At 33.0% G+C, this 14,866-nt stretch overlaps 1 protein-coding gene across 1 annotated transcript in view; it reads right to left on the bottom strand.

Annotated features, from left to right (window-relative positions):
- RELN (reelin) overlaps positions 1-14,866 on the bottom strand; it is a 526,398-nt gene that overhangs the window by 304,680 nt on the left and 206,852 nt on the right. Inside the window, exons 5-6 of the mRNA XM_074268428.1 lie at positions 11,344-11,376; positions 7,215-7,293 (exon numbers count right to left, since the gene is read on the bottom strand). Of these exons, the coding sequence (XP_074124529.1) occupies positions 7,215-7,293; positions 11,344-11,376 (112 nt within the window). The remainder of the gene's footprint in view (positions 1-7,214; positions 7,294-11,343; positions 11,377-14,866) is intronic.

Here is a 14,866-nt window from a genome sequence, read left to right as displayed (position 1 = left end):
GACCAGGAATTAGGAAGTTATTATTCTATTTTAGTTGTACAGTCATATCTGACTCTACATGACTCCATGAATAGTCTTTTGTTGTTTGTTTATTTGTTTTTGGCAAAGATAAAGGAATGCTTTGCCATTTTCTTCCCTAGTTTAGCTCTCTTTTTACACAAGAGGAATTGAGGCAAACAATGTTAAAGGACTTCCCCAGGATCATCCAGCTAGAAATTGTCAGAGGCCTGGATTTGAACTAAGATTTACCAGACTTCTGGTTCAGCACTCTATCCATTGTACCACCCAGCTGCCCTGAATTAAGAAGACATGAGTTCCAATTCATTTTCAGGTACTTAGTACCTCTGTGACCCTGAATTATTGAACTCTTGTTTGTCACTGTTTTTGCATCTGTAAAATGGGTACAAGAGCACTTTGCTTCTCCTTATTTGTGAATTAAATAAAATAATATTTGAAAAGCACTTAATAAAGCTTAAATCACTATATAAAAGCTATTTTTTTCTTCTACTAATAATAATATTTGTTAAATGGTTATGGTCATTTTATCTGTACTTTTTTTCGCTTGTGTGAGCAAAGTCAGGAACTATAGGGAAGACTGAAATCAATTTACCACACATTTATTTTGTCTACAATCTGGAAAGAACTAGACTTTGATTGTAGTGGAGACCCTATTCATAAAATTATGTATTGAATTTATAATATAGTCAGGAAATAAAAAACTTCACAGATAATTAAGATACAATTTTAGCATATGAAAAATACAAATATAAAACAGAGAGCCAGGAAAGCTTAGAAGAAGAAATTATTATTTCTTAATAATAATAAATAATCAAAAAGTCTTTCATGAAAAAAAGGATTTCAATAGATGGATATATATATATATATAAAGAGAGAGAGAAAGAGAGAGGAGAGAGAAAGAGAGAGAGAGAGAGAGAGAGAGAGAGAGAGAGAGAGAGAGAGAGAGAGAGAGAGAAGCAGAGAGACAGAGACAGAGACAGGCATAAAGAGATCTAGGAATGGCAATAATCTAATGTGATTGGCTAGAGAGTGTTTGAAAAGGTGTACTCTAAGTCTGGAAAAGATGGCCCAGATTGCAGCCATCTTTGAATACTAGGATAACTCATCTGTGTTTTGTAAGCAATGAAAAGTCACAGTTTTTGGGAAGGCAAATTAAGTGTATGGGGACATATCTTTGGAGATATTCTGAAGGATAGAATAGTAAGAATAGAGGCAGGAGGGAACAGAGGGTCACTATTACAGCAATCCATTTAAGAAGTGATGAGGATTTGAATCAGGATGGAAGAACATCATGAGAAGAAAAAAAGGTAATGAATATTTGAGATACCAAAAGGTAGAAAAAAGGCTCAACCACTGAATGTATCACTGAAGGACATCAAATAATTGAAGGTGAATGAGTTTTTGAGGATGGGTCTTTGAGAGAATAGTGGGCCTATATCAGAAATAAGAAAATCAGGGAGGGTGGAATCATTATCAAGGATTTTTTTTTTAAATGCTCCCATTCTATTGAATGGAGCTAAACTAAATCCTTTTCTCTTTTCCCCTCCATTCTTTCTTCCCTTACTTTTTCCATGTCTCTTTGGATTCTTTCCCTCTTTCTCCTATTTTATTTTTTCCCCAAAGTCATGGAATACTATAAGTCAGAATCCTAATAATATCGTTCTTTTAAATTAATTGCTTCCATGGATTTAATTGCTCAAATGATGCCGATAGCACAGTCCTCTATTTATATTTCTCTGAACCCTATAATTATTACCTTTACATACAGAAATGGTAATATTCCAATCTTTATTAGAGCTTCTCTCCTTGATTTGAGCAATTATGATAATTTCCTTTATCCTAGGCAATACTGCAGTGATTTTTATCCTCCTAGTCGCCTGACATTCTGTCCCTTAAGCAGATTGATTGAAGTCTTCATTTACCTCCAGTACATGAGATGTCTTCATCTTTGTCTTCATTTTTGATGTATCATGTCCCTACTGGCGTCACATCACATCCATCTAGAGCTATTTTCTGAGAGGTTGCCACTGTTCTTCTTTGCTCTCTCCTGAATGCTACCTCTCTGTTATTATCATTTTATCATTGTGCTGGAGGGGAAACATCTGTTGTTATCTAGTCACCATTTGTCATCTTATTTTTCCAACAATCCCTTGTTTCCTACTAGAACATCCTAGTCTAGTAATATTATAGTTCCGGATGCCTTCTGTGATCCTCATACGGTAAGCATTAAGGGGGATAAACATTTTAGTTGTTTAAACAAAGCAAAATTTTCTCTTGATTTCAGAGATGCCTGGAGAATAAAGGCTTTTCTGTTTCATTTTTTTATAAAAAAAATTAATTTACTTCCTACCCCTTGTAAATTATCACTATGTATCTTTAGCAGAGCTTCCAAATCTAAGCTCCACAGAAATCCCAGTGGTCTATGGATAAATTTCATGAGATCATTGAATTTGGGTGAAGAAAAAACTACATAGAAATTGTATATTTCACTAACTTTTGATTTCCTCTTTAATCTTAGGGATATTATTTTTACAAATTTAAAAATATTATTTTGAGAATGGATCAATAAGCTTCATCAAACTGCCAATGGGACCCATGACACACACAAGAAAGTTAAGTCCTTGATGAACTCTGTTCTTTATAGGCCATGCTGAAGGGATTATTCTTCCATTTAGTGGAAAGAACAATGAAGTTACATCAGAATTCCTGGTTCAAAATCAGGCTCTGTTATTTTCTATCTTTGTGAACTTCAGCCAAGCAATGTCTCTAAGCCTGAGTTTCTTCATATGAAAAAATGAAAAGTTTGAGGTAGATGACCTGTGAGAGCCTTAGTTGCTTTAAATCTATGATCCAATGATTTCACTTTTGTCAAACTGTTGGAGCTACATCATGGATTTTTAAACTATTTAAGTATTGGGATTTTGGACTTGATTAAGCATATTGATTTTGAAGTATGCTTAAACAAGTCCAAAATCCCAATACTTAAATGGTTTAAAAATCCATTAGGAGAAAGCCAGAAAAGATGAGAAGAAAACTTCCAAGGGTGGTAAGAGATTTGTGAAGAACCACATATATCCTCTGCAGTAGCCAAGATATTGAGCTGGGAGTCAAAATGAACTGAGCTCAAAGAAAATGTCAGCCACTAACTGATCATGAGCAAGTCACTTAACTGCTATCTGCCACAGTGTTCTCAACTGTAAAATGGGGATAATAACAAAACCTATTTCTGAAGCTTGTTGTGATGATGAAGTGAGGTAAGATTTGTAAAGTGCTTAACACAAAGCCCAGCACATAGTAAAACTTACTCCTTCTTCCCTTTTCTTACTACAGCATTTGGTCCAATGGCACATTTGGCTGAGTGAAAACAACAGCTACAGTCAGGAATGGAATTTCTATTTATAGACAATATTAAAGAAAGTTGCTCATTTGGTCAGAAGAAATAAAGGAAGAAGAGATGAAGGAAGGAAAGGGGAAAAGAGATGAAAAGGGGAAGGGGAAGAGGGAATTTGAGGGAAGAATTAGGACAGGCATGTTTTTTAAAATTTGTAACATTTCTTGTGTTTAGTAACTTCAAACAAAAAAGTTTTAATATAGCAGAAAGCCTTACACAGTCGATAAATGTTTACTAAGAATCTATTATATGGAGCAAGTAGGTAGCACAGCGAATAGAGCACCAGCCCTGAAGTCAGGAGGACCTGAGTTCAAATCTGGTCTCAGACACTTAACACTTCCTAGTTGTGTGACCCTGAGCAAGTCACTTAACCCCAATTATCTCAGGAAAAAATAGAATCTATTACATACATAATGGAGAGTCAGACGAGACTGAACAACAACTATGCTAAGGCTCTGAGGACATCACACACACGCACACACACATTCACATACATACAGGAAACAGTGCTTCGAAGAGTTTAAATTCTTCAGAAGGATACATGTTGAACATATATAAATATATATAAGTATTCTTTGTTTGGATCCTGTAAGTTCTGAAGACTAAGGAAATTAACTTTTATAAACATATTATGTGAATAAGAGATGATGTAATGAGCTATATGGCTGAACTGAGAAATAAATAAGCAAATCTTTTTGGTAACTTGTAGACATAATGCTAGTTTCTTAATTTATACTTCCAGAAATATACATTTTAATATCATATTTTCTCTTCCATAGAATAATTTAATAAAGGTATGATTATTTGGCCATTAAGACATCAAACCTTTTTTTGTACAGTATATAGCTCGTTTATATTCCGCTTCTAAATTACTCTGTCATCCAAAGGAAGGATATTTTTTACTGTACCTTTTGGGGCAGGGAAGGAAAATCACACATATATTAATGGATTAAAATATCTAAGTGATAGAATGAACCAAGCTAAAATAGTCTCTACACATGAGCATAAATGAAGGTGGAGAAAATCATGCAACTTCTCAGACTAAGTCCACTACAAATTTATATTACCGAGTCCTCACTGTCACCAGGCAATACCATTATGTCTCCTTTATTAACTTATTATCCCACTCTCCATATTGGCTCTTCAAACCTTTTCATCCCTCCTCAGACTCATATGGTGCTCCCTTATCCCCACTTTTAGCTACCAACTTGCCTCATGTTTTACAGAAAAAAAATTCCCCTTCCTCATCTCCTTTCATTCAGGTGCCTCTTTTCTCCTTTTCCTTCAATGATCCTGTTTCACATGATGAAATACCCTTCTTTGACTCCTTAATTTGACTTGTTCAAGTGAACCCATTCCATCTGTCTCCTCCAACAGATTGTCCCCTCTATCATTCCCATGCTTTAATTTATTTTCTATCTCTTCTTCTCTGGTGGCTCACTTCCTGTCTCAAAGCATGCCCATGTCTCCCTTATTTTGGAAAAAAAAAAAAACCTCACTTGATCCTTCAATTTCCATTATTATCCTGTACTTCTATACTCAGTAGCTAAACTTTTCAAAAAAGGTCATTTATACTTGGTGACATTTATTCTCCTCTCATTTCTTTTTAACCACTTGCAATCTGCCTTTCTACTTCATCATTCCATAAAAATTCTCTCTCCAAAGTTACTCTTAGTTGCTAAATCCAACATCTTTTCCTCAAATTTCATTCTCTTTAACTTCTCTACAGAGTTCAACACTGTTGAATATTCCCTCCACTTTGTTACTCTCTTTTCTCCAGATTTTAAGGTTTCCTTTAAGTCCCAAACATCACCACGCTTTCTAAAGGAAGACTTCCCTACCTATGTAATTCGAGGGCTTTTTGTTTTTTTATTTCCTATTAATCTTGATCTTTAATCTATTAATCTAATAGCTTGCTTTATGTGTGTGTATATATGTATGTGCATATATATGTATTTATATATACACATTATATCCTCCAAAAAATTGTAAACCTCTTGAGTGTAGGGATGTCTTTTGCCTCTTTTTGTATCCCCAGTGCATAGCACAGTGCCTGGCATATAATAGACACTTAATAAATGTTTGTTGATTCTTAAAAGATGCCTGAGAAGAACATCTTGGGTTCTTTTAAATGAAAAGGTCCTAAAGTTTTAGGAGAAATCCTGTTTTGGTTCAAAAGAAATTGGATAGTACTTTGCTGAAAATGCTTTGTTATAATACCCAATTCTGAGTAATATTTTTGTTCACCTTAAAATTTTTACAATGTTAATACCATCCTAGACTGTATATTTACAGTCAAAATGAGTAAAAATAAGACTTTACTAAAATTTGGGTAATTTACTTTTTTTCTTTTCTTTACATAAATTTTCCCTGGCTTAGTATTCTTTTTGTCTGTTCTGCTCTAAAACTTCTTTCATATTCATTTGTCTATTTTAGCTCAGGAGGAAACCAGACATATTTAAATGAACTAGCAAACTAGCAAAAAAAAAAATCCTTTATACTTAGGCTGAGAAGTAACAAGTTTTTCATCATGCATAGTTCTTTGCCTCATCATAGATCCATCAAACTAAATAATCTTTCAAAGAGCAAGAGTTTTGCCAGTTTATATAATGAACTTAAAGATGGAAAAGGGAGGTTGTGGATAAGAAAAAAAAAGTCATTTGAAAATGCATCACAAAGTACATATGATATCAAAGATAGAAAAAAATGTAATTTCAAATATCACAGGTTTTGCTGGGAGAAGAAGAGGATAGGCAAAAAATTTTGAAAAAAAAGCCATGGCTTAACTAAAAAGGCACAAAATCCATAATATTGTTCAAGAAATATATATAGCAGAATCAGTCATAAACATAGATGAAATAAAATCATTCGTGCTTCTTAGATTAAAAAAAACAACTGAATTTGAATCACATAAGAATCAATTTGTATTTGTCAAAAAAAAAAAGCCTTGACCAGAATTAGTTTCCCTTATTAAAACAAACACCTTGAAAGGAACAAATCCTATGATAACATCTGTATAATGGACTACAAAAGAAAATATCAAAGTTCTAAGAGAATTACATTTTTCTGCATGAATAAGAGATTTTCCTAGAAAATTTTTTTCAATGGGAATTTTTCAACTTATTAACAAAATCCTTTCAGATAAAAACAGTAAAATAAAATGACATTTGTAAACAAATTCTACTTATTTTTTAATTATATTTATCTCTTAAGTTATCTATTGAATATATTGAACTAGATGTTCTGTTGACATCTTCAATCAAATACATAATCCAAAATTGAACTCATTATCTTTCTCCTCCAATCCTCTCCTCTTCTTAATTTGTCTATTTTTATTAAAGTCAGCTAAGTAGTACAAGTGACCAAAAAGGCCTGAGTTCAAATCCTACCCAAGCAATTCTTAACTAGATGATACCTGAGCAAGTCACTTAACCTCTCCAAATCTCAGTTTCTTCATCTATAAAATGAGGAATAATAATAATCTCATCTCAGGGTTTTTGTGAGGACTTGATGAGAATATTTTAAAGCACTTTTAAAACTTTAATGCACTATGTAAATACTAGCTATAAGATGATGATAATCCCAGTTGGGTCTCTGTTAAATATTTAGTGATGCTAATGTAGAAAATACCACACACTCTCTCAAAGTTCTATGGCTTTCATAATTCTCACTGAATCTGAACAAGAATTGATTTTGAATTGATACTTTTAAAAAGGACTTGCTTCAGAGGCATATTTGTTCAATAGAATTAAGAAAGTCTTCAGTACTTTTCTCAATGGAAAACAAAACAAATTGTGTAACTTACCATATATTTGGATTCAATTCCAGCTGGTGGTAAGAGTCAAAGTCATCTCGCAAGATAACACTGTCACTATGTATTTCAGCTAAAAAAGAAATAAATAGAGTAGTATTGAGAACTGTTATGCTACATTGATCTACTTCGCTAAGAAAAATTGACAATGCTGTTGCCACTGTTAAAATTAAATATATTTTAATTCAAATAAAAAAATCATATGTAACAATAGAAATAACAATAGATTAATTTTGTGCTAATCATTAACCCAGGAGTTCCCAGGAACCCAGATGTCTCTCTGATTCATTCCCTCTGGATGTACTATAACTAAGATATTAGAAAAAAATCACTTTCCTAATTAGTAGTTCACAGAAGTCAAAGGTAGGAAGAAGTCAATGTTACTTATTCCCTCATAACCCATATCTAAACCTTTGGCAACACTAGCAGTTCCAGGAATTTACACCAGGAGGCACTTATTCCCAAAACTGTTTAAAGGAAGGCTTAGTCCTTCAAACTACCCATTTCCAACTAAAATCATAGATCTACAGCTACAAAGAAACTCAGAGCAGGCCTAGTCCATTTTATAGTCTTCAATTTGCTCATGAGCAAGTAGGGTCCAAATGATTTGCCCAAAGTTAAACAAATAGTAGTTATCAGAAAAGACATTTGAATCTAGAACCTCAGATTCCTGAGTCAGGGCTTCTTCTTCCATTACATTTTGGTTCTACTGTCCACCTTTGATTTCCATTTATTTTCTTCTTTGCACTCTGTGATTCATTAATTTATTGTTATTAGGTTGGCTCAAAAAGTATGACTTCTTGAAAGGTAAAACATTATCATTACAATAGATCCCTGTAAGTTGTCGGGGAAAAAAATGAGTCATATGAAAAAAAATACATGCTTACATAAATATATGTGTATATAGAAATGTGTGTATAAATAAATTCATGTGTATATACATACATGTGTGTATATACATATCTATGAATTCATCTGTGCATGTAATTTGGTGAAAATAAACTCCTCAATATGATATAGAAAAAATATACTGATTTCAGCCATCACTGAGTTGTTGCATTATTTACGAGTTGTTGGACCTTTTTCCATTTTTGATCACATAAAATATTACCATAACTTATTATATGCCCAAATTCCCAAGGTTTGGAAAAAAGGTCACATAGGTCACTAGGAGTTTGTGTGTGTATGTATGATTTTCAAATAAGTAATCTGGTTCGGTTTACTATTCAGTACAGTTTCCCACTTTTATTTGCAGATCCAAACCAAAAAAGAATATTGACTTATTAATATAACTTCTTATTTTCTTTTGAATTCATACAAATATCATGTATAAGTTGTATGAACACACATATATAAGTATATTGTGTATGTACACATATATATGTCTATATGCATTGTATACACGTGCAGTTGTGTGTATATCTTACCTATCTATATGTGTGGTTTAGTCATTTTTCAGTCATGTCAGACTCTTCATGAACCCATTTGAGGTTTTCTTGGGAAAGATACTGGAAGGATTTGATATTTTTTGCTCCAGCCCATTTAACAAATGAGGAAACTGAAGCAAATAGGGTTAAGTGACTTTTTATATGGTAAGTGTCTCAGACCAGATTTGAATTCATGAAGATAAGCTTTCCTGACTGATCCATTTTATCTACTGTAATATATGTGTGTATATATATATATATATATATTTATGTGATATATATATATAATGTGTATATAATTACATATATACATCTGTGTATAGATTTATACTGTATATATATATATGTATATGTATGTATATGCACATAAGTATATACACACATACTTTTTCCTCCCAAGCCCCACCCTTAATACAAAATACTAGCTCTGTGTAGAGTCACTTCCCTTCTTGGTGCACAAGGCAATTCTCTAAAACTCAGAGAATGGCATTTGTATATTGATCAGGATAGTTTTTTCACTTGGGCCTTCCCCTTAACAAGGAAGTTGCAGGCCAGTGACTTATTTGTATAAAAGGAGACAGTGGGTCTCGTCTGCACATATATTATTTAATGAAATGTAGGAAATCTCCATTCTGGACAACTCCCTCTACCAATGCAGGTCCACAGCTCTTTTGGGATTTATCTTAGAGAAAGGCCCAGCGCAGTGGTGGGTCATGACTTGCCTGTGTTCACCCAGCAATCACAAGTCAGAAGGAAATACTGACCCTAAAGTCTTCTTGACTTCAATGTTATACCTTTATTCATGCATACATATGTATTCATAGTTTTTTTAAAATGATTCATTTTAAACAATTACTTTATTTCACTCATGATGATTTGTAAGCCCAAGTCTTTGTTAAATAAAACTTCCCTAGTCTTTTGAACTTTGAATTTAAATAAAAGAATATTTTTTGCAAACTATAAAATATTTGCTAATTAACAACTAACTCTATAGAGTCATTAGAAATTTGGAATTATTATTGAATACCAGAAGGCATAGCTTAAACTCAATGGGCAATATTTCCATAGTTAATTCACTGTGGATATACTTCTCAAAATACTCTTTGCTTTTACTCTAGGCATTTCAGCAAGTTAACATATAATGAAGTAATTGGCAACTAGTGAATCGGCCTGTATTGAGATGAATGCTTGGAGGTACAGGAATAGGTAGAATGGGGATTTATGCTGGCAGCGAATAATGATTTATTCTGCACATGGGAATGGATTAATCATGTCTCTCAGCAATAACATAAGTTGAATGAAGTATCCAGAGTCTTCAACACTTTCAAATATCCAACATAGAAAAGGCGCTACTAGGCCTCTCAGGGTCACCATATTTCTCTTTCTGCCAAAATGCAGGGCTTCCAAGCATCTAAGTTTGTCTGCCAAATTAAAGAACCCCCAAAGCTATAGCATACATAAAAGTAGTGTTTCCAGAGGCAGATTTCTCAAAAAGGAAAAAAAAATAAATTAATTGGACTCAAAGGTTCAAAGCAAAAGCCTAAAAGGCAAATAACTGACCTATGTGGAAGTCCCATAGTGGTAGCTACCTAAAGAGAAGATTAGAACTATAGCTTTCATCTCCTCTTAAGTAGGATAATGTAGAAAGTTATTCAGAAAATAATTACCACTAAATAAAATGTTTAGCTCACAAAGAATGCTTGTTATTTTGCAAAATTCAATGGTTAATGTTTATATTGCTACTTTTCCCTGTGTTAAAAAGGGCAAATAGTCTGTGTTGGTACTAAGGGATTATTGTTTTTTAAAGAAGAGATGATTTAATTGTTTAATAAGGTACCTCTAAAAGTACCTTAAAATTGTTTCACTTCTTTTTTGAAGATATAGCCACATTAATTGTTTAATTAGAGCTCATTCTCATTTGAATATACCTCTCCAACAAAAAGGACCCCCAATAATTTCAAATTTAGATACTGATAAAAGTTGTCCATTTCATTCACTTAATCCAGGGCTCAGCAGGAATCAAAGAATGATATGAATTTTTTGTTGTTTAGCCATTTCAGTTATGTCTAACTCCTTGTGACCCTGTTTGGGATTTTCTTGGCAGAGATACTGGAGTGGTTTGCCACTTTCTTCTCCAACTTATTTTACAAATGAGGAAAGTGAGTAAACAGGGTTAAGTGATTTGCCCAGGCACACAGCTGATAAATATCTGAGAACACATTTGACCTTAAGGTAATGGAGCTTAATCCATTATACCATCTAGCTGCATGGCTCCAAATTCATGCATCTTGTAATTTTCCAGCACTGTTAAGATGATGTTTCTTATTTCAAAAATTTCTAAAAATTTCTGAAACTTGAGCAAACACCTGATTTATTCAGATCTGCTACCTGTCATCTAGAAAAGAAAATCTGGGCAACAGCTCTATTTGATTAAAGAATTAAGGAAAAAACAATCAAGTGCCATATTATGGAGCCTTTTAGTTGGGATAGTCCATGTAGTCAGCAGGCAAGACAACATAAAAAACAATTGAAAAACAATATAAGACAATATACAACCAGCTATGTGATTGTATAATATAGGCAGGGTGCTACAGGAATTCAGAGAAGAGAGTCTAGAAAGAATGCCAAAAGTTAGAAATGGGTCTCAGAATACAATATGTAATGAAGTGAACAATGCTTAGCTCTTAAATACTTACCAAGATGTGGATGCAGAGTGGCCTCTGTTGGAGCTGAAACAAGAAAAGAACAGAAAAAAAATTTAATAGTTAAAATGATTAGCAAAAGAAAAGCTTAATTTTGTATTTAGCATAAAAATAATTAAACAATCTAGATAGATTATTACTAATAAATAAATTCCCTAGAACTTTTAAAGAAAATTTAAGTGACAGTGATAAAGTACCCCAAAATATTTGCACTCATGATTTTTGTATTTTTTAAATTTTATCTAAAAATAATGGCATTTGGTAAAAATAACATAGACTCTCCATATAAAATGGCTCACCATAACAAATCCACATTTGGTGAGATGAAATCTTCTGAAACGCAAGCTTTATATATCAAATATATCACTACATAATAAAATAATATATTAAAATCATGTATTTACATCTTATGCAACACATTTATTAGTTCTGTCCTTGAATGCTGGTGCTATAAATGGGTTCTCCTTTACTTGTAGGGTAAATAGTGAAGGGAAATAAATTATTAATAACAACCCAGGGGGATGAAACTACAAAGATCTGAGAAATTAAAATGAATGAAATTAAATACAGAAAGACTGGTGGCAAGTATCCCATAGAAACAGTTCCCCATCTCTATTTTTATGAATATAGATGAGTAAACAAAACATTTACAGCATCATTATTGAACTTAGTTTGTTTTTGATGAATGTAGTGTTTCAGACAGTAGTTAGCCACTATGCATCTGTAATTTTTAGGAGTGTTTCCACATTGATCTTCTTCTTCTCAAAATTCCCACAGCACCTTAGGATCTATTTATTCTTTTCTAATCTCAATCAATAAGCATTTATTAATAGAAGTCTATGTTTTAGGCATTGGAAATACAAACTATAGTCCTTCACCTTATAAAGTTTACATTCTACTGAGGAGGGGGTTTTGTCATGCCCACAGATACATAAATACAAAATTTGGGGGAGGGAGAAGCATAGGATTGTGATTTGAAGCAGAGAATTCTTAGTAAGGAAAGACCTTTATCAGTGGAGATTAGTACCTATTCTGCAATTTACAGTTTATCATTGGCTTTCCTTTATGGCTAGAATTCATTTTCTCTTACTTCTATCTCTTAGGATCTCTTGTTTTCTTCAAAGACCATGTCAAAAATCATTTTTTCTAAGAAGGCTTTCTGATCAAACCAGTTGCTAGTGCTCCCTCCCAAATTATCTTATTTATATATAGTATGTATTTATACAATATTCAAAACTTTCTCCAATAGAATGTTTATTTTCACTTAATTTCATTAACAAAAACATATTTTTTCATACTATTTGCTCTCCATACAAAAAAGGAAAACAAAATACTCAACAAATATAAATAGTTAAGAAAATTGGGGCAGCTAAGTGGCGCAGTGGATAGAGAACCAGCCTTGAATTCAGGAGGACCCGAGTTCAAATCTGGTCTCAAACACTTAACACTTCCTAGCTGTGTGACCCTGGGCAAGTCACTTAACCCCAGCCTCAAAAAAAAAAAAAAAGTTAAGAAAATTAATTCCTTCATTGTGTATATTCAAAAAAGATATATCTCAAACTACACCCTGAATCCATCATATCTCTTTCAGGAGGTGGGTAGGGAACATTTTTCATCATTTCTCTAATAGAATGCAGCTTTGTGACGGTGGAGACTGTTTCCTTATTGTCCTTGCATTTCTGGAGTCTAGCTTTGTACTAGGCATAAAATAATCATGTAATAAATGTTGGGTGAATGGGAGAATGTTGGTACTCTATAGAAAAGTAGGGAAATTAGGAGGAAAGTTAGGTTTGGAGGGGAAAAAATGATAATAAATTTAGCTTTAGACACGTTGAGCTTGAGGCATTGTGGCAGAGATATCTAAGAAGTAGTTGGAGATGAAGAATTAGAGGACAGGAGAAATGAGAGCTGTAGGTGTGAGCTAGAGATGATAATCCAACCTATAGGAATTGATTAGATCACAAAGGAAATAAAATATGGAAAGAAAGCAGGAAAGGGCCCATGAGTCTGACACATATAGAAAATCACAACAGGGCAGTACAGTGAAAATACAAAGAGAGTAACAAAAGGAAGGGGTATCCAGCTGTGTCAAAAATTGACAAAAGTAAATGAGGTTAGAAAAAAGTTTATTGGGATTAGGAACAAAGACTGATGATCCTACAGACAGTAGTCCCAAGTATCAGGTACTGAACTAGAGATAATCAGAAACAAAAAATGTTTGGGCTCTCACTGAAGTTATACTTCATTAAGGAGAAACAATCCATACTCAGATAAGAAAATGCGAGATTATATAAAGTGAATGCAAAGCATTTGGGAGGGGGCACTAATAAATGAAAGGATAAGGTCTCAATAGCATATTGCTTTATGAACTTGAACAGAGGTTAGGAACTCCAAAATCAAGAATGCACATTTCAGGTGGAGCTAAGCTTGATTCAAATTGAAGCTAGAGATTAATATTTTCACATTCTTGAATTGTTGTAGACAGTGCAAAGACTCAAAAACCAGGTTTATGTTTTCCTATCACTCTAGTGATATAGTAAAAAGGATTTTTTTTTAAAGTGCAATGCAGTTGGGGATTACATGAAACAATGAATCCTTGGTTTTAGAAAACACTTTAAAATTTGTTTTGAAAAGTAGCAACAACACTTATTCATCATGCATCTGTACTATTCTCAAAAGGATTTACAAATCATTCATTACAAGATATCCTTTTTTTTAAAAAAGAGCCTGTCATTCATTTTTTTTAAAAAAGGAAATTTCAAATGGTGATTTAGTAGGAAATAATAAAGAGTGGATTATTAAATGAAGCAGATGTGAAAAGATCAAAGATAATGTCCAAAAGACCTAGAATAAATAAAGTGAGAAAATGTGATTTCAAAATCAAAATTTTCCAGAGCAGAACATGTCTTTTTCTGATATCTTTTAAAGAATCAAGCATCAGGGGCAGCTAGATTGTGCAGTAGATAGATCCTCCTGATTTCAGGGCTGGTGCTCTCAGTTCAAATCTGAACTCAGTTATTTAACACTTCATATCTGGGTGACCCTAAGCAAGTCACTCAACCCCAATAGCCTCAGCAAAAAAATAAAGGGTCAAGAGTTATTAGTTTAAATATATGCTCAAAGGGATGTGGAAATTATTGGTCATAGACAAGGGTAAATGAAACAAAAAAAAATGAAACTATATTAAATTAAAAAATCGGCTCTCGATTAAAAAAAATCCTACAAAGGACACAAGTCTTTTTTTATCAAATAGTTCCTGGCAGCCCATCAACAAATATCATTTTGTAATATACTGCAAAATGTTACTACCACTACAATATGTAAAAACACCTTCCATTCTATTCCATTATGTGTAACTTAATTTAATCCTTATTACAGTGAGAAAAAAAACAATAACTAGAAGCAGCATTGAAAGGCAATAGATTTGGAGAAAAGTAGCTCTGCTACTTATTTCAACTGTGAACTTTGGTAATTTATCTCATCTCAGTTTCCTTATCTATAAAATGAAGTTGTACTC

This window comes from Sminthopsis crassicaudata, chromosome 5 (assembly GCF_048593235.1).
Source record: "Sminthopsis crassicaudata isolate SCR6 chromosome 5, ASM4859323v1, whole genome shotgun sequence".
Classification (NCBI taxonomy): domain Eukaryota; kingdom Metazoa; phylum Chordata; class Mammalia; order Dasyuromorphia; family Dasyuridae; genus Sminthopsis; species Sminthopsis crassicaudata.
This window is presented reverse-complemented; position numbering and strand designations above follow the sequence as displayed.